Source organism: Desmodus rotundus, chromosome 4, assembly GCF_022682495.2.
Source record: "Desmodus rotundus isolate HL8 chromosome 4, HLdesRot8A.1, whole genome shotgun sequence".
In the NCBI taxonomy this organism is placed as follows: domain Eukaryota; kingdom Metazoa; phylum Chordata; class Mammalia; order Chiroptera; family Phyllostomidae; genus Desmodus; species Desmodus rotundus.
Genome location: NC_071390.1, coordinates 47,408,275 through 47,428,229, shown reverse-complemented (window position 1 = coordinate 47,428,229; position 19,955 = coordinate 47,408,275). Strand labels below are relative to the sequence as shown.

The 19,955-nt window shown below is 36.3% G+C and overlaps 2 protein-coding genes across 4 annotated transcripts in view; both read left to right on the top strand.

Annotated features, from left to right (window-relative positions):
- LOC112305483 (probable E3 ubiquitin-protein ligase HERC4) overlaps nt 1–18,275 on the top strand; it is a 146,347-nt gene extending 128,072 nt beyond the window's left edge. For 2 of the 3 annotated variants that reach the window (XM_024561212.3, XM_024561210.3), the window contains 2 exons: nt 15,798–15,900; nt 17,031–18,275. In XM_024561212.3, the coding sequence (XP_024416980.2) occupies nt 15,798–15,900; nt 17,031–17,239 (312 nt within the window). In that variant the 3' untranslated portion in view covers nt 17,240–18,275. The remainder of the gene's footprint in view (nt 1–15,797; nt 15,901–17,030) is intronic. The other variant, XM_045196068.2, reaches the window with a different exon arrangement.
- On the top strand, nt 442–7,726 carry LOC128779169 (probable E3 ubiquitin-protein ligase HERC4). The gene is made up of 5 exons (XM_053922702.2): nt 442–638; nt 1,268–1,334; nt 3,750–3,832; nt 5,057–5,183; nt 7,598–7,726. Exons 1-5 carry the CDS (start codon nt 622–624, stop codon nt 7,610–7,612), a joined length of 309 nt encoding a protein of 102 aa, XP_053778677.1. The 5' UTR covers nt 442–621; the 3' UTR covers nt 7,613–7,726.
- Nucleotides 18,276–19,955: the final 1,680 nt, after the last annotated feature.

The window sequence follows — 19,955 nt, the reverse complement described above, 5'->3', positions numbered from 1 at the left end:
TAGAAAAATGAAACTGCAAATATCTGTTAACATTATTTTTCTGAACTTACAGTAGATAAAAATACATAAAAATATTGTTAAATTGTTTGAGTTGTTTTATGCTTTTTTTATTTTCCGTATTTTGGATGTTCATTAAATCAGAAAAAGTTTTAGTCAATATCTATTAATTTAATGCTTTAATGATATGGAAATGTTGATATTTCTGGGGAAAAAGCCAGTTATATATATAGTATGATCTCAGCTAGATTTTAATTTTGTCTAGTCAACACATCAGATGAAAATGTACAAAAATACTAGCAGGGATGTATCCCAGGGAGATAGGAATGAGAATGTACTTTTTTCTTGTTACTCATTACTTTTTTCTGTATTTTCCAAATTTTCTACAAGTATTTGTTTTTGTAATAATCAAAAAAAATATTTACTCTTTGAACTTGGAGAACAAGTCTTTACTTTTTTTCCTTATATTTTTAGACATTTGAAGACAGTGATTTGTTCCATTTGATTGGTGTTGTCTGTGGATTAGCAATTTATAATTTTACCATTGTGGACCTCCATTTTCCTTTGGCTTTATATAAGAAACTGCTGAAAAAGAAGCCATCCCTGGATGATTTGAAAGAACTAATGCCTGATGTTGGGAGGTTAGTTGTAAAAAGTGGCAAGGGTGGTGTTTAGGAAATAGGGAATGTGTAGAAAGTTTTCCTTTTAGGAATAATTATATTTTGTTGTTCTTTTTTTAATTTCCAAAATAAAAGCTGTTCTAATAAAGGATAGCCCAATGTATTACTTGATCCAGAATTTTCTACTGACAGACTTAAGAGGTATAAAACAATTTGCTAAATTTTTAGTGGTTTAACAGTACTTTGTGAATACCAGATACAAAATTTAGGAAGGTGTTCCCTGAGAGTAGTTAAATGATTTACTTGGACTTTGATCGCCTTCATGCCTAGCTGGAATATGTAAAATTTCTCTTTATTTATTACATAAAATGGAATAAAAATTGTATATACATAAGGACAAATGATAAAAATAGGTGGATACATGGCCTTGTATATTGAGGAAGAGATAAAAATCTTAGAATGATATTTTACCTTCAGCGTCATTTTTAAGTTTGCTATTATACATCTACCATACTGAAACAAATATAAAAGAACAAATTAATAAAAGAATTTTACCAAAAATGAAGGAGAATTATATACTTACTCATAAGCAAAACAGTCAAAATACCCCATAATGTTTTACCTAAAAGGAACATTTTTTTGTTTTGCAGAAGTATGCAACAGTTACTGGATTATCCAGAAGATAATGTTGAGGAAACATTTTGTCTTAATTTTACGGTAAGATGGAAAGCCATAGGGTAGCCTTATTATTCATCATCCCTTTTATTTAACAGTTGTGCCTTATGGTATTTCTTTATTCTGATGGATGGAGTTCTTAAAGAACCCTTTAGCTAACATTTATTGAGCATTAACTATATGCTAGTCCTGGTACATGCATTTTATTTCATTTAATCCTCATAACAGTCCTATGAGATTGGTATTACTATCCTTATTTTACAGATGAAGGAAACTGAAAACAATCATTACATGTCAGAGATAGTATTTATACCCAGCTCTGTGACTTCAAAGCCTATGTGCTTTATCATTACACGAAAGATCCTTATAAATATAGGGGTCATCTTTATTCAAGTGTTCATTTTTGAGCCTGCAATTACAAAAATATTTTAGAGAAGCAAAGATTATTGTAACATGAGAATATTCACTAATGAATTTACCATTTAAAAAATGAATTTCCACTCAGACATCCCTTTCTGCTTCACACTAACGTTTTTCTTTGCCCATTTTGTCTGTCTTACTGTTGGCTGACGTACATAATAGAAATGCACATACATTGAAATATTATTTGGAAAATGAAATTGCAAATCTTGTAAAAGATGCAGAATTGTGTTAATTTAGTGAAAAGAATGTTGAATAACTGATCCAGTCACTTGAAGAGCTGTTGACAAATCAGGATCCGGCAAAAATAGACTAGTTGACAATTAAGGAAGAAAAAAATCAAGGCTTATGATAAGGCACTTCAGAAGGGAATGATTTGAATATTATAAGTTAGACTGTTAGGGAAAGGTAAAATCTTTGGGGCTTTTTGAAAAACCTTATTTCCATATTTGTTTTCCTCCTAAACAGTCCTCTTTATAATCTTATGGTCAAAGCTGACAAAAGATACCATATTCTCGCAGAATTTGCCAAAAAAATTATGTGCCCCCTCAGAAAAATTTATATATTCTTTGATCTTTTTAAGAATTGGCACATGGTGCAATTTTAAGAAAATTGGTTAGGTTTAAGGTAAAATAAATTTATCTCAGTAATTGTTTATGTGAAGGAAAAAATCTTCCCTGGACTTTTTCTTTCTGTAACTTTGAAATTTTGATTCCTTTGTTCAGTTAATTCATTTATAAGTATATAAGTTGTCTTTGAATCTTTATTAATCATCTCAATTGAGTAAACATTGATTTCCAAGCATCTTAATTTCTAATTTATCAATCACGAAGTTTGTGAATGCTTAGTTTATCCAAGAACTATGGTAATTAGAACATTCCCACTGCCATTTCTTTTGAGAGATTTTTAGTGGCTCTTTATTGCTTGCTGAATAATAGCTTTAGAGTGGGCTTCAAAGACATTTGTAATCTGGCTTTCTAACTTTCATTGTATTCTTCCATTCATACCAAGTGTTACCATATTGCAGTTTTCTTTCACATACCCCACCTTCCTGGTTTTTAGCGCCATACATTTTTCAGAACTTAGTATCTACTTCCATATCTTTCCTTTTGTTCAGTCATTATGCTCAGTCAGAAATTGCACCATTCCCAGTTTTTCACAGCCCTATTCATTCGTGTAGATGCTTTTTAAATGACGCGTCTTCCTCGAGGTCTTTCACGCTTCTCCAGTCGGAACTAGGTTTTCTTTCCTATGTGGACTGATAGCATTTTGTTCATGTCTCTCTTATATCATTATTTTATTATAATGAGTTGTTTACACATCCCGTTTCTTCTTTACTAGACAGGAAACTCCAGGGCAGGGATTTATTTATCTTTTATCATCTGTCTCCCACTATAGTGTTTTTAAATAGCAAGTACTAAAAAATGTTTTAATAGAACAAGATAATATTCCAAAAAGAGGAAATAGAGAAAAGATGCAAAGGTGGAATGGTAATATTTATCGGAAAGTTAGCAGGCTATAGGAAAGGGAAATAAAAAGTTTCAAAATAACCAACTGTCTTTATAAACCAAGTTAACGGCATAACTGGGAAAATCACCTGTGACCAAGAAGGCAACAGGACAGATAGGAGGAATGCAGGACTAGCAGCTTTCCAGTGGGAAGAATGCACAGCTGGTCCAAGCTGAATGCATTCTGACACTTGAATTCTATTACTTTTCCAAGGAAAACAAACTTTCTAATATTTTACTCCTGTAATTACCAGTCTAAAGTTGTATGCACAATAAATACTCAGTTTTCTATTCTTCACTAACCAAACACTTGGTAATTTGTAACTAGTTAGTCTTGGTAGGATTTCAGACTACAAGAGAAGATGAAAATTTGCAGATGTGACTTTATACAGAATTCAAATAAGCTAATAGTAGCAGAATTTTACCTCATTTATTAGTTCTTATATTTAATGAGGGAAAGGTAGACTGTAATAACAGGTTATTAATAAATTTTGGGTCTGACATTGACTTTTTTTAAAAATTTAAATAGATCACAGTTGAAAACTTTGGTGCAACAGAAGTGAAAGAGCTGGTTCTAAATGGTGCAGACACAGCTGTTAACAAACAAAATCGGTAAGTGAATTGTAGCAGCATCAGTGGTAGTAATAAGATTCAATAGGCATTTTTTTCTGTATTTAGAAACATGTCACAACCTTAAGTTTCTACTCATAAAACTTAACTTTTTTAATGATCAGTGAGGAAATAATTTGCCTTTTGCTCCTGAAATCCCTTCAAGATATTAATAAAGGGTTAAAAAGATCATAAACAACAAGAACAAAGAGAAGAAAGAGGAGAAAACAGCAAACACATTTTTGGAAGCTAGAAGACAGTGGTAACTAACTTAAGCCAACCAGAGGCAGGTGTAACTAAGATGGACTGGGAGGAGCCAAGAAGGCATCCAGGTCATATTGTAGAATAAAGACTCTGAAATTAAGAGTAAAAAATATGTTAGAAAATGCATGGGCTTTAGGGGAATGCTGGAAACAAGTAGATTAGCTGTTACGAACAGCAGTTAGAAACCCATTTCCTTTATCACACCAGTAGCCTGGAAACTTCCCCTCTCTGGCCTGAGCAGAAGATTGGAAATTTACCTTCTGGAGAGATTAAAGTAAAGGTACTGTGGTTTTGAGGACTGTTAGACACAGCCAGGGACAATTGGCTGAACTGAAACAGGGAGTTTGTAGGATTCCTGTGTGGAAGAATCCTACAATATATGGTAGGATTCTGCCTAACTTTTAAATGTGAATGGATAGCCAAAGGTCACTAAGGCATTTAAGGAAAGACCAAAACAGTTGAAAAGAATTTCAAGTAAACAGAAAAAGTGCAGGATGAAGAAACTGAAATTGGTATCCTCAAAATGATAAGGATAGTATCCATATGGATACTATTAAAAGTTAAAAGAAGTGGAATGAATGGAATTTGTCACAGAAATGGTAATGAAAAATTTCCCAGACCTGAAGTGCCTTTTAAGATTGAAAACATGGAAGTGAAAAAAAGACACATATCAGGCAAAGTACATGAAATTTCAAAATTCTGGAAAAAAGGGACCCTAAAAGCCTTCTGGGGTGGGGGGTGGGGGGGCGGGTATGGTGGTGGGAATAAAGCAGACCATATACAAAGAATTAGAGTCAGAATAGCAGACTACTAATGAGTGACACTAGAGCTAGATCAAAATTCTAGGAGAAAATGATTTTTATCTTAGAATTTTATATTGAAACTATCAAGTGTGTGAATGTATAAAAACATTTTCATACATGCAGAGTCTCAGAGAATTTCCTTCCAATGCATTTTTCTCAGGAAGTTACTGGAGGATGTGTTCTACCAAAACAAGCAATTAAACCAAGAAAAAGGAAGACATAGGATCCCCCAAAATAGGATCCAATATAGGAGAGAGGCAAAGAGGATTCCTTCTGCAGGAACAGCAGTATGTAGAAGGAGTACCAATCTGGGTTAGAACAAGAGGGCGGAGGGCTTCAGGATGTTTTGTCTCCAGGAGAAAAATGCAGTTGATGCTACCTAATATATTTGAATGAATCCAGAGGAGGTTGACAATTCTGTTGAAGTTGGGGATGAAGTAGTAAACTAAGGGAAACAAAAGTTGTTTTTAAGAAAAGAAAGGTAACCACTGAATACTCTGTAGCTTAATTGTGAATAATATTTATAATAAAAATGTTAGCAATGAATATTGAACCAAAAATTGTTATAATGGGAACAATTACATGCCTCTGGGAGGCAAGGTGAGATTAGGGCAATTAAATAAAAGGTAAATCCTGCCCCGGGTGGTATGGCTCAGTGGATTGAGTGCCGGCCTGCAAACCAAGTGGTTACCGGTTCGATTCCCAGTCAGGGCATATGCTTGGGTTGTGGACCAGGTCCCCTGGTGTGGGGCGTGTGAGAGGCAACCAAACATTGATGTTTCTCTCCCTCTTTCTCCTTCCCTTCCCCTCTGTCTAAAAATAAATTTAAAAAATATATTTTTTAAAAAAGGTAAATCCTCACTTTTCACAATAGATATTCAGTTCTTAGATATTAATTTAAATTTGAAAAGTTAAAGAATAACAATAGAAACTGTGTTGTTGAAGATTGAAGGTAAATACCAGGAGGAACAGCAGGAAGAGTTAAATAGTTGCCTTTGAATAACAGGAATTTCTGGTGGAAAGGTGTAGGACCAGAGACCTGCTTTGTTCTCTTCAATTCAGTTATAATTCTTTAGACAAACTAGTTCAATGACTGTTGCCAGGAATTTCATCCCAATGATTATAATCCTGATTCTGCTCCTTAATTTAGTAGTTGATGTCTCCTTGCCTCAGTCTCTTTTTTTGTAAAATGGGGTGGTAAATGGTAACTACTGCATAGAGTAATTTTGAGGATTAAATGAGGCAATAATTTTAAGATGCTTAGAATAGTACCTAGCACATGTATGTGCTCAGTAAATGTTGGCTGTTCGAATTATTACTGTTGGACATTTTTAACTGTGCATATGTCTTACTTTGATAAAAATGAAGCTGTTTCTAAAATAATGTGAAAAAAACTAGGTTTTCTAGCTATTTTTTTAATACTGGTTTTGAAAAACTATGATTTTAAAAGATTTTTTTTTGCTTTTTAAAATCTCTAGTGTTGGACTAATTCTCTAAGTTTCTAAAAAATATTATTTCACATAGATTAAATACTTTAGAAATAATTGAAAGAATCTCGATCCTGTACTACCAGTCCTACTTATATAATGAAAGTGTTGGAGACAAAAATATTAGTACATAAAGCAATTTAGCCTTTTTTGCTTAAGGGACTTTCAAGAGATGTAACTAATATAGATAAATTTGACTTTCTAATTAGGTGAATTATAAAATTATGCATTAGAAAATTGTTTCTTCTCACCAGAACCTAATATATTTTATATTTTGCAATGGTGTCCTTTAACCCTTTTTTCTCTTTGTAAATTTAGTTTGGAATTATAATTTCCTAAGAAAATTATCTGTAGATGACTAAAGTTACCAGTATTCCATGTGTAGAATCATTCTTTTTAATTTTGAAGATAAGATTATAAAATACTGAAATCCTCTAGTACCCATTCTCACTACTTATTTGACGAGATGACTGCATAAAGTGTTTGTGGCTAACAGAACAAAATCGAATAAAATTGTAATTCTAATCACAGGGTTAAGGGGCTTTTCTTTTTTTCTTTGCAGTTTCCTTTTGTATCACAACAGGCAAAAAACCCATCAGAACTGTGTGTATGTATACACATGTATATATACACATATGTACATTTGGAAAGAAACTGAGCTTGTAATCTCTAATGTTTATCCTAAAGGAATGCTTAATTTTGCCCCTTGGTGTTGAGTTTTTAAAATAAGTTTTTTCCCAGAGTTCTTAAAACCCAAGGGAAACTGACTATATAGTATGTCAGATAGCCTGAATCCTAAAACTCAATTTTTCATCACCTAATACCTTTAACAACAGATTGCTCTTTTTAGGGATGCATGTGGAGTGATGCATATAAATTGTAAATAATTAGTGACTATGATGAAATTATTTTGATAGCCATTTGCATTATCTTTCTATTAGGAAATGACATGTTTCACTTAAGAATAGCCAGGAATGCCTGTGAATGATTGATAAGTCTACATGTCTCATAGATATACCAGATTTTTGTATAGAAAGAATTAGAAACTTCTCCATAAAGACTTTGTCCCCTTTGAACCCTATTCATACTTAATCAGTTTTGTGGATAAGTAGCAAAAAGGACAGGATCACTCAAAGTTTTAATAAGACTACAATATGTATTCTCCCTTAAAAATGATTTTTATATTCTTTGCATGTGTGATTTTTCATTTCTAGGCAGGAATTTGTTGATGCTTATGTGGATTACATATTCAATAAATCGGTGGCTTCCTTATTTGATGCTTTTCATACGGGCTTTCATAAAGTCTGTGGAGGAAAAGTCCTTCAGCTCTTCCAGCCTAATGAACTGCAAGCAATGGTTATTGGAAACACAAATTATGATTGGAAGGAACTGGAAAAGGTAGGGGGGAACATATCTGTGATATTGTTTCAGTGTAAAGGCAAAAGGAAAACATGTCTGTTGATAGAATTCTTATCATTTGTTGTTTTCCATTTTACACTATTACGGTCACTTTTATAGGAAAACATGTCTTACTCTACAATGTGTGCATTTTAATTGTGTATGAATTAGATAGCATTTCTGTATTTGTGGTATTGATGGTGTTCATATAGAAAAATATCATCTATGACAGGGGCTGGATAGAGCCCCAGCTAAAACTGAATGGCTAAAACCTTTAAGATAGCTAACATGAAAAAATACAATACTAAAACAACAAAGATACATAGAACATTGGGAACTCTCATACATTGCTGGTGGGAATAAAAATGGTATAGCCACTTTAGGAATAGTTTGGAGTTTTCTTATAAAGTTAAACATATACTTACTACATGGCCTACCTGTTCCAGTCCTAGGTATATTAAGTTATATTTACACAAAAATCTATAAATGGCCCTGACTGGTATGGCGTAGTGGATTGAGCACCGGCCTGCTAACCAAAAAGTCACTGGTTCGATTCCCAGTCATGGCACTTTGCCTGGGTTGTGGGTTAGGTCCCCAGTAGGGGGCACGTGAGAGGCAATCACACATTGATGTTTCTCTTCCCCTCTTCCTCCCTTCCCCTCTGTCTAGAAATAAATAAATAAATAAAATCTTTAAAATAAATTCTATAAATAAGAGGGGAATAGGGAGTTACTGTATTAAATGGGTACAGAGTTTCAGTTTTGCAAGATAAAAAGGGGTCTGGACATGGATGGTGGTGATGGTTGCACAAGAGTGTAAATGTACTTAATGCTACCAAACTGTGCACTTAAAAAGGGTAAGGAGAGTAAACTTTATGTTTGGTGTGTTATACCACAATTTTTCTAATACTGTATTTTTAGAAATTTTCAAACAAGTCAAAAACTGGAAACAGTGCAGACAGATGTCCTTCGGTAGTTGAATGGATTAACCACCTGTGTTGTATGCACACAGTGGAATACTACTGAGCAATCAAAAGGAATGCACTGTGGACACATGCAACAACTGGGATGACTCAGCATCCTTAGGCGGAGTGAAAGAAGCCAGTCTCTAAGGATTACCTACTGTATGGTTCCATTTATATGACACTCCTGGAAAGACAAAACTGTGGCGAACAGAAGCTAGGGGTGAAAGAAGTGTTTACTGAAGGGGGTTACACAATAGTGTTCTGTAGGATGGTGGAACTCTTCAATATCCTGTTTGGTGGTGGTGGTGGTTACATGAATAATGTATAGATATGTTTAAAGGTCAGAAAAGTATATACACACCCAGAAAAAATCAATTTTACTGTGTAATAATTCATACAATTTTTAATTTAAAAAAATTTAGGACTTCTGGTTAGATATAATGGAATAAACACACATCTGTCTTTGCTCACTCCCAGAATCTCCCTAGAATGACAGTGAAGGAATAGAAATACAAATTCTAAGACCAAAACAATTTTTAAAAAACAGTGAACAGGAGAAAAAGTCGTTCTGGAAAATAGGTGGATGAATTTTTGAGGTTCCCAGAGGAAAGAAGATGGAATTGTAAGCCTCTGGAGGGACAGGGTGATCAAGCTGCAGCCCATTTCACACCCTGGAATGTTGGACAGGCTCAGGAATTGCTGTTGCATGTTACTGTAATGGCGGGGATGTGGGTTTGGACTAAAAGCAATAGAATTACTTTAAAGCTGATTTGGGCAATTACTGAACTCTTTGTATTCCCTCTCCTACCCAACCAAAGACAACTCTATAGGGAGGCTTTAGAACCGGGGTGCGGGGGGACCAGGTAGAACTAAGGGTGACACTCGGAAAGGCAGTACCCGGCTCAAACCCTCCAGAAAAGGAGTGAAGATTTCTGTTTGGGGTAAATTGATCTGATTACAAGAAGAAAGCTGTACTCTACGGAGACTCCCAGTAGACATGGATCCTACCACCTCCAGTCACCTGGAAATGAAAATGATATGATGGCCTCTCCTTACACTTTAGATCCTACGCAGTTTGTCCTTTGGTCTCATCTCCTATTATTCTTCCTTTACCTTACTCTGCGTTAGCATTATTGGCTCCTTCGCTGAGTTTAGAACCCTCCAATAACATTCCAGCCTTGGGGCCTTTATATTTGCTATTCCACGTACCTGGAATTCTCTTCACCTTGATAACTGTAAATGGTTCTTGCTCTTTCTTTATGCCTTCATACCTTCTCAGAGACCTTCGCTGGATAATTAACCTAAAGTAGCATATGCACACACATGCACACACATTGTCTCCTTTCCCTGCTTTATTATTATTTCACTTCATTTTTCAATTACAGTTTACATTCAGTATTATTTGTATTAGTTTCAGGTATGCAGCGTACTGGTTAGATAATCATATACTCTACAAAGTGTTCCCTCAATTTCTCAAGTACCCACCTGACACGTACAGTTATTACAGTATTATTGACTATTCTCTATGCTGTGCTTTACATCCCCGTGACTGTTTTGTAACTACCAATTTGTACTTCTCAATCCCCTTCACCCTCTTCACCATCCCCCAGTCTCCCTCCTGCTTTATTTTTCATTAAAATGTGACATAATTGTCTCTACTGTCTGTTACTCTTTACCCCTCACTACAATGTAAGCGCTATGAAGGCAGGATTTTTTGTCTCTGTTCCCTGCTGTGTTCCCAGAGCCTAGCACTCAGTAATGACCTAAAACCTTGCCTGATAGAATTCATGGAAGTATTCATTCAATGAGACAGTAATTTTTTAGTATATTTCAGTATACTTATATTTAGTATACTTCATTTTTTTCCATTTTATATCTGATTCATTATAATTTTAGTGACTTTAAATGCTCTGTCTTCATCAGGACTGTGTACACATTTCTTCAGAATCACCTAGAGGTTTAAGAAAAAAAGAAAAATCTTTAGCCATCCTCGTCCTGGCCAGGTCCAGGTATTCAGTTGGAGTGTCGTCTTGTATACCAAAAGGATGCAGGTTTAATTCCCGGTCAGGGCACATACTGTATTTTGCCATGTATAATGTGCTCCCATGTATAATGTGTGCCTACATTTTTATGTGCATCATACATGGGATTATGTTTCCATTATACCCATGTGTAATGCTCATCCTATTTTTTCCCTCAAAAATTTGGGCAAAAGGTATGTATTATACACAGAAAAATAGGACACCTAGGTTGCAGTTTCGATCCCCGGTTAGAGTGTGTATGGGAGGCAGCCAATCAGTGTTTCTCTCTCACTTGTTGTTTCTCTCTCTCCCTTCCTTTCTCTAAAATCAATATACATGTCCTCAGGTGCAGATTGGAAGAAAAAAAAAAAAGACTTGAGCCATCTTCCTTTTATTCCCCACTAATGTTCTCACAGAATTTAATTCAAAAGAAGTTAATACAATAACTTCTGTAATTCAAGCCATTTTATCCAAATTAAATTTCTGCAGATTCCTAGCAAATATTTTGTAGATTTCAAGAGTTCAATCATTGAGATAATCATGGCTACAAATAGAGGCCAAAACTTAAGAATCCCATTGAAAAATAGATTTTGAGCCATTGCTGGATGCCTAATACTTTGCATGAGATTAGGGGGACAGCAGTATTCAGATTGACATGTGGTTTTTGCCCTCTAATAAGAATATGAAACATTAAGTTGTGGAACTGTGATAAATACAGAGGAATAGAGTTTTGTGGAATGGTATTTAAGGAACCTAAGCTGGGCTACACAAATCTGGGAAGCCTCTTACTGGTGGTAATTTTCAAAAGAGTAAGGACTTGGTTCACTGCAGTTTCTCCAGGGCCCCAGACTTGGACTAAAACTCAGTTAATATTTCTTGAATGATTCGGGTGACATTTGATCTGAGACCCAAAGGAGAAATAGAAATTAGCCTGATGAACAAAGAAAAAAGAAAGATGTTTCTGAAGGTACATGCTGTCTAATAAGTAAAAATTAAAGCAGCCCTGGCTTGATTTTTAAAAAAATACTTCACAATGTAGACTTAGTTGTCTCCTTCCTCCCTATGATTCTTTTTTCTTAGTGCTAATATTTTTTAAAGAAGTTGCTGCAAATTACCTGAAAATTTGGTGGCTTAAAAATAACAGTGGCCCTGACCAGTGAGGCTCAGTTGGTTGGGCATTGTCCCAGAAAGTGAAAGGTCGCTGGTTCAATTCCCAGGCAGGGCACACACCTGGGTTGTGGGTTCGGTACTACACCCCACCCCCTTCTACTCTGTCAAGGTGTGTACAAGAAGCAAACTATCAGTGTTTCTCTCCCTCTCTCTCTTTGTCCCGTACCCTCTATAAAAAATAAACATTTTTTTAAATTACAATAAATAACAGTGGACATTTACTGTCTCACAGTGTTTATGTGACCAGAAATTCAGAAATGGCTTAGCTGGGTGGTTTTAGCTCAGGGGTCTCCACGAGATGTAGTCCAGATGTTGACTGGTGCTTTAGCCATCTGAAAGCGCGCTTGAGCATAGTTCCCCTTTCAAGATAGCTTACTGTTGGCTAAGGCCAGTATCTTACCATGGACTTCTCCATAGGGCTATTTGAGTGTCCTTAAAATGGCAACTGGCTTTCCACAGAGTGAGTGATCAAAAAGAGGCTGAAGTCACAGTTTTTCATTATCTAGCCTCAGAAGTCATTTATTTCTCATGCTGCAACATCCTAATGATTATGGAGGTCAGGCCTATTCAGTGTGGGAGGGGACTGCACAAGGGCGTGAATAGCAGGAGGCAAAGATCTTGTGGGGCCATCTTGGAAACTGACTACCACAGAAAATTATTAGTGGTGTTCTTAGTACTGCTTTTTTGAGGGAAGATAGAAAGGAAAGTAATGAATTTGATTCTTTGTGAATATAGGAAAAGAAAAATTTTTATAATTCTCACAGGTAATTCAATATTGAACTTTAAGAACCCATTAATATTTGTGTAATTCTAGTTTTTCCTTTAGATATTTGCTTTTGGAGATACTACAGTCCTGTCATGTTCTTTGAACTGGTGGAAATGACATTTCTGTCCATTCATACACATGGGGTTGGCCAGAGTTGGTTGTTTTTTTCTGGAAGATGGCTCTAGTAGCACTTAGTTGTCTTTAACTTCATGCGAAACAATTTTGTTAGATTGTATTGTGACAGCTGTCATATCAGTGTGCATTTTTAAAAATCTTGTCAAAATTGGTAAATTTCTATGTAGCCATTCTTTAAATTATATTTTATTGATTATGCTATTACACTTGTCCTGATTTCCCCCCCTGTACTCCCCTCCATCCAGTGCCTCTACCCCCCTCAGGAAATCCCCCCACCATTGTTCATGTCCACGGGTCATGCATATAAGTTCTTTGGCTTCTCCATTTCCAGTACTGCACTTTACATCCCTGTGGCCATTCTGTAACTACCTATTCGTACTTCTTAATCCCCTCACCTCTTCACCACTCTCCCTCTCCCTCCCACCCATTTGTCAGCCATCTGGTAAGTAACTACTTTTCTCTTGCTGCTTCTAAGCCTCTCTCTCTAGCTTTAACCTTTGGCCTTTTAATGATTATGTGTCTTGGAATGGGCCTCTTTGCATCCATCATAATTTGGTCTGTCTGTGCTCCCTGGACTTGCATGTGGATTTCCAGTTTCTCGCTCTTTCTCTTCTTCTGGCACCCTAATGACATGAATGTTGGACCTCTTGAAGTTGTCCCAGAGGCTGTATATACTATCCTTTATTTTTTTTCGGACTCTTTTTTCTTCTTCTTGTTCTGATTGGTTGTTTTTTGCTTCCTTATGTTCCAAATCATCGATTTGATTCTTGGCTTCATCCACTCTCCTGTTGTTTCCCTATAAATTGTCCTTTATTTCAGTTAGTGTATCCTTTGTTTCTGACTGGATCTTTTGTATGCTGCTGAGGTCCTCACTAAGTTCCTTGAGCATCCTTATAAAGAGTTTACTGAACTCTGCATCTGATAGAGTGCTTATCTCCCTTTTGTTTAGCTCTTTTTTTGGAGTTTTGATCTGTTCCTTCATTTGGGCCATGGTTGTCTCTTCATTTTGGCAGCTTCCCTGTGTTTGTTTCTGTGTATTAGGTAGAGCTGCTTTGACTCCTTGTCTTGACAGTGTGGCCTAATGTAGTAGGTGTCTTGTAGGGTCCAGTGGTACAGCTTCTCCTATCACCCAAGCTGGGTATTTGAGGTGTGCACTTCACATGGGCTGAGTATACCCTCCTCTTACATTTGAGCCTTGGCTGCTGTTGGCAGGTCAGTGGGAGGGATTTGCCCAGGCCAGTCAGCTGCAAGGACTGGCTGTGACCACTGACCACCACCCTCTTCATCTGTGGGGGATTGGCTGTGCGGGGGCAGGGTGGTGGTGCTCCACTGGGGTCTGCAGCTGTCCACTGGATACTTTGGCCCCGGGGTTTCCTGGGGTGCGCAGGCCAAGTTCAACCCTGCCTGAGCTGTAAAGCAATCTGAGATGGCTGCTACTTGTGCTGGGCTTGGAGATTCCCAGACCAGACCTATCTGTGAATCTAATCTGGCTGCTGCTAGGACTCACTGATGCCAGCTGTTACTTGTTTGATAGGATTTAGGAGCCAAGACCAGCCATTCATATGGAGAAGCAGCTTGGGTGGACCTGTAAGTTGGGTGGGGTGGAACCTCTATTGATCTCCAAGGCTGGACAAACAGTGTTAGCCAGGTTGACTGGGCCTCAGATACAGCACCAGCTTGCCCATGAGTTAGGGGGAGGGTTTGGCAAAGGGACAATGGCCTTTGCTCACCTTGATGCCAGACACTTCATTTTCTCCCAGTACATCACTGGTACCTTTCAAGCTGCTACCCCAGCACTGGAGCTCAGAGGGAATGAGTCTGAGTAGGTGAGTCCATGTGTGGGTTAAGAGGAACTACTTGGGACTCCAAAAGTTTCTTCTCCTGACTCAGTCCCTGCTGGATTTTGCAGACAGAAGTTTGTGGGGACTTACCTTCCTTGCACTGGAATCAGGGACCTGGTGTGGGTCTGGGACTCCTCACTCCTGAGATATCCCTCCCGAATTTTTATCCATGTGGGTGTGGGACCAGCCCATACCTTGTCTGTGTATTTTCTACTAGTCTGGACGGATGTGGTTTCTTTAATTCTGTAGTAGTCAGATTTCCATTCAGTCTGATTTCTGACATTCCTGAGTGATGGTGGTTCTGTATTTTAGATGTAATTTTGATGTGGTTGTGTTAAGAGGTGAGCTGTGTCTGCATACACCAGGGGTGTGAAACTCATTTTCACAGGGGGCCACATCAGCCTTGCAGTTACCTTCAAAAGGCCGAAATAATTTTAGGACTGTATAAATGTAACTACTCCTTAACTGTTAAGGAATTGAAATTGCATTCGGCCTTTCGAAGGTAACAAGGTTAATGTGGTCCCCCTATGAAAAATGAGTTTGACACCCCTAGCCTACACCCTGTGTGGCCATTTTAATATTGAAGATGGAAGAAAATGCTCAACATTTTTGGCATGTTATGCTTTATTGTTTCTAGAAAGGTAAAAACACAACAAAGGCAAAAAAAGATTTGTGCATTGTATGGAAAAGGTGCTGTGGCTGGTTGAACGTGTCAAGAGTTGTTTGCAAAGTTTTATGGTGGAGATTTCTCCTTGTATGATGCTCCATGGTCGGGTAGACCAGTTGAAGTTGATTGTGATCAAATCGAGACATTAATTGAGAACAGTCAACTGAGGGAGATAGCTGACACACTCAAAATATCCAAATCAATAAAGTTATTGGTGAAAATGAAAACTGTGTCATTTTACAGAAGAAACTAAATGGACTTTTTGGTCAACCCAATATTTTCTTCTCTTTCCCCTGGAACTAACAGTTCCCAATTACAAAATGCTCAGGAAATAAAGGTAATCAACTGAATTGGAGGAGCTCAAACAACTGGACGATGTTTATGTGCTAAGGAAGTGAAACCAATTTTTCAGATTCAAAACTAACATTCTCTCAATAAAAAATATTTTTTAGAATACAGAATACAAAGGAGAGTATTGGGCAGAACATCCTACAATAAAAATATTTTGGGAAGTATTTCATGAATTGCCATTGGAAAAGAAAAAACAATTTCTGTGTAAGTATTTCTAACTGTTCTGTTTTATGAGAGTGCAGTCTAATTATTAAGTTAGTCCCATAGGAGATTGATTCACTTCGGTGAATAAGGTTATTTTTTATAATATTCTTCCAAGGTCTTATTTATTGTGTTTTATTTTGCCTTCAGAGTAGAGTTGGTCCTTTCAAATGAAAACTGTAATAATAACAATATACTAGGGTTGTAATTATTCCTTTTAGAAAAAGATCTGTTTTTATTCTTTTTCTTTGCTTCTGTACCAAAAATTTGGGAATTTCTGTAGAAAATGGAACATCTGCAGGACAGACTTAGTCCTCTTATTTATAACAGTCTGTTTTTTTAATCTAAAATCTGCATACTAATTAAAATTTCACATTTTTAAATAAAGCTGTCAGAATTTATGTATCTAAATCATTGACATGCCCTTTGATACTCCTGCTATTGCCAGGAATATTTTTGTCAATATTTTCTTGATAATTGAAATGAGAATCTTGGTTACATTGCTTTGCATATTCTAAGGATGATAAGTCATTCTTAAGTGATAATATGAGTTCTGACTGCCAGTTACAAATGTTTGTCTGAAAGTGACTGGCCACCCTGGCTGGTGTGGCTCACAGGACTGAGCGCTGGCCCGGGAACTGAAGGGCTGCAGGTTCTCTTCCCTGTCAGAGCACGTCCCTGGGTTGTGGGCCAGGTCCCCAGTTGGGGGCGTGCGAGAGGCAACTGATCGATGTCTCTTTCCCTTTCTCCCTTCCTTTCCTTCTCTCTAAAAATAAAATCTTTTTTAAAAAAATGACTTGTCAAAACAAATAGAAAATCATAATCCAAACTGCATTTTGTATTTAATTTATAAACTAGTTCTAAACAGCTATTCCCAAAAGAGCTCCCAAAACATTTTTGTCAGGGACAATAGTCATTCATTCATCAAACATTTATTAAACATCTTTTAAAAAAATATTATGTGGATATGTCACAAAATTATGTTCAAATTCTGGAGGTAGACTTCCACATTAGAGCAAATGTCAATGGAAAGCTTTGCTATGGTGACCATTGAAAATAACATAAATACATGTGTATACTATTTTTTTTTTAAAATAAAAGTGGTTGGCTGAATGATTTTTTTTTCTTGGCAGTATTTTTGACAGGTAGCGATCGCATTCCTATTCTTGGTATGAAGAGTCTAAAACTCGTCATCCAGTCAACAGGAGGTGGTGAGGAATATCTCCCAGTTTCACACACCTGTTTTAATCTTCTGGATCTTCCAAAATATACAGAAAAAGAAACTCTACGCTCTAAACTGATCCAAGCTATTGATCACAATGAAGGCTTCAGTTTAATATAACTTCGGCGTTGTAACTGTTCAGTTTACTGCAGAAGCATTAAACTAGTTGTGTTTTTCTTGTGGGGAATGAATTCAGTGAGGTGACGGAGGGTGGTACTATTTTAATTCTTAACTTGCAAAATATTCAATGCTACAACTATTCATGAAAGCCAAGAAATATTAAAGGAAAAGTTCAAATTGTGTTAATATTAAACTTACTGTACAGAACCATGGAATTTTTTTTGCCATCTACCAATAAACATTCAAGTATTGTGAATACATTGAAGTTTTACTAACATGAATTTTAAGAGTTTGCGTATCTCACAGATGGTCTGGTGTATGAGTGCATGGAGATGTTGCTTGGTTTTTTCTTCAATCACTGGGTACTTTAACCTTGGCCTGCAATAGTCATTTGATTATTTTTTCATTTTGTAAATAATGTTAAGTTTTGTAATAAAATAGTTATGTTCTGATACCAGTACAGTTTCTATGGTTGTAATTGAGCTGAACTGACTTTTAAGGGTTAAAAATTATGATTTAAATCTTATTCTGAGAACTTTAAAAAAGCAAAAACTTAGCATGGTGAAAACAATCTTTGCTCTTTTGCTAGAATAAATGTCCTTGTGCAAACCTAAATTATGGATAATAGTTATCTAAATAACTTGTAGTTCTTTCCTGTTGTGATAGATGGGAGGTTATCGAAAGTCTAATACTTAGTAATGTAAGAACTTTGTCCTACAATTGCCAGCAATAGGAACATTGGCTACCGTGACAACCAGTCACTGGCTTATAGGTTTCAAAACTATTGATGCTGCAGACTAGTAGGTAGTCAGAATTTTCAGTGCTTTAGAACTCTTTCCTTGAATTTTTAAGAAACAAATCTTAGCAATTTTATGGTGCTGATGCTTAGTTATCTCCTGTCATTAAATTGTAACAGTTGATGCAACACATGTGACTTTCTGCTATAATGCAAATATTTATTTTTTAAATTTATAAAAATATGCTGTGAAAACTGTTCAAATAATAAAGATTTATTGGTTTAATATTTAAATTTTCAGTGGTTCTCATACAAGATTCACAATTCTTTAAGAGTAGTGTCTCAGGGAAGGTCTCTTAAATTTTGGATTGTTTCCATCCCCATACAAATTTGTCTATTTTATAGAGGTCCCCAGGTCTTCTAGCTGTAATTCCAAAATCTAAAACTACTCTTAAAAAAATTTGCATGTCTTATTTTACAGCAAAACCTGATCTAATTGTTGCAGTTATTTATGGTATTAAAAGGGACTAAAGGGGATTGTTTGTACATTTTATTGTGGCACTGTTAATGTGATAACGTGTTTGATTTAAAGGCTGCCTCAGACCCATATGGGGTGCTCCATAATATATGTGATTTAAAAATATTTTTAACATTCATAATTCCAAAATGTAAATGAGCCCAGGGTTTTTGGAGAAGCGATTGTGAACCTGTACTTTTTAGTAGTTTAACCTAAAACCTTCTACTGGTGAGCCGTGTCTTTTTATATAGATGGCCCTTAAAACAGTATTTTTACCTAATTTCCTCTAAATGGCATTCTTCTCTATGAAAGTTATTCTGTATACCTCATATTAATACTGTTTCCCTGTGCATCCTTTCCTTGAGGGTTTGTTCACATCAAAAAATGTGTGTGTGCCAGGTGCGATTTTTTTGTTTAAGCTTCATGGCAACCTCAGTATGCCATGCAGCTGATCTGTGAATTAGCAGTCACTTTGGATCAATACAGATGGAGTACATTGAACAAATATTTTAATAAGGACCTGGCATCTTATCTGGGAACTCAGTGGGACATGGTTTAATTTGGCCAGTCTGATACTCTTTTCCTCCCTCTGTTGCTGCAGACACACAACAATACTAACAAGGAGATTAGTGGTAGAAAATAAAAATCACTGACAATTTTTCAAATACCCATTTGCATTTTATGGCTACAAGAAAAATACCTTGAGCTTTGCAGACCAGTGTGGAAAGCAGGCAAATAGTTCACTAAATTTTAAGGACGGTGATTATAGAGTTGGTTAAACTTGAAAATATTTAGTTGTCTCACAGATTTAAGAGCAATAGTTTTTGCAGCTCCTGTCTTGAGTAATTTTAACCAGTAGCCATTGTCCAGACTTGAGAAAGCAGTAGAACCAAGACATGGCTTTAAATTGGCATGAAATAAACCAGGATGTGGGTTTTTAAACAGAGTCCCAGCCTTCTCATAGGGGTCCACTCATAAAGGACTATTCATGGGGTTCATTTCTGCTAACAACTTTTTGGCCTTCCTGACATGATTTCATTGCATTTAGTTTAACAAAAAGCCCTAAATCAAAGTACAGGGCCTGGCAGAAGTAACGCCTGAGTGTGGTTGGCAGGATAATGATATGGGTGTAATAATCTGTAGTTTTAATTTGAACATTAAACCGAAAACGTCGCATGGTGATGTTACAGAATTACATGCTTTTGATTTTGTAGTAAAGGGGGCATTATTTGTGTCAGACCCTGTGTAATACGCGTAGGGTAGTCTTCCCCTGAAGAGCATACAATGAACCCTCTGAAAGCAAGTGTTCCTGTTCTCAGCCTCTTCTCCCCAGCCTTTTGCACTTTGACCACCCAAACTCAGGTCGTTTTCTCCTTTTGCTAAAGAATTCACCCTATTTCAATAACCACTCGCTCTTGCCAGTGCTAATTAATGAACTATTTCTAGAGATAAATTGGGAATGG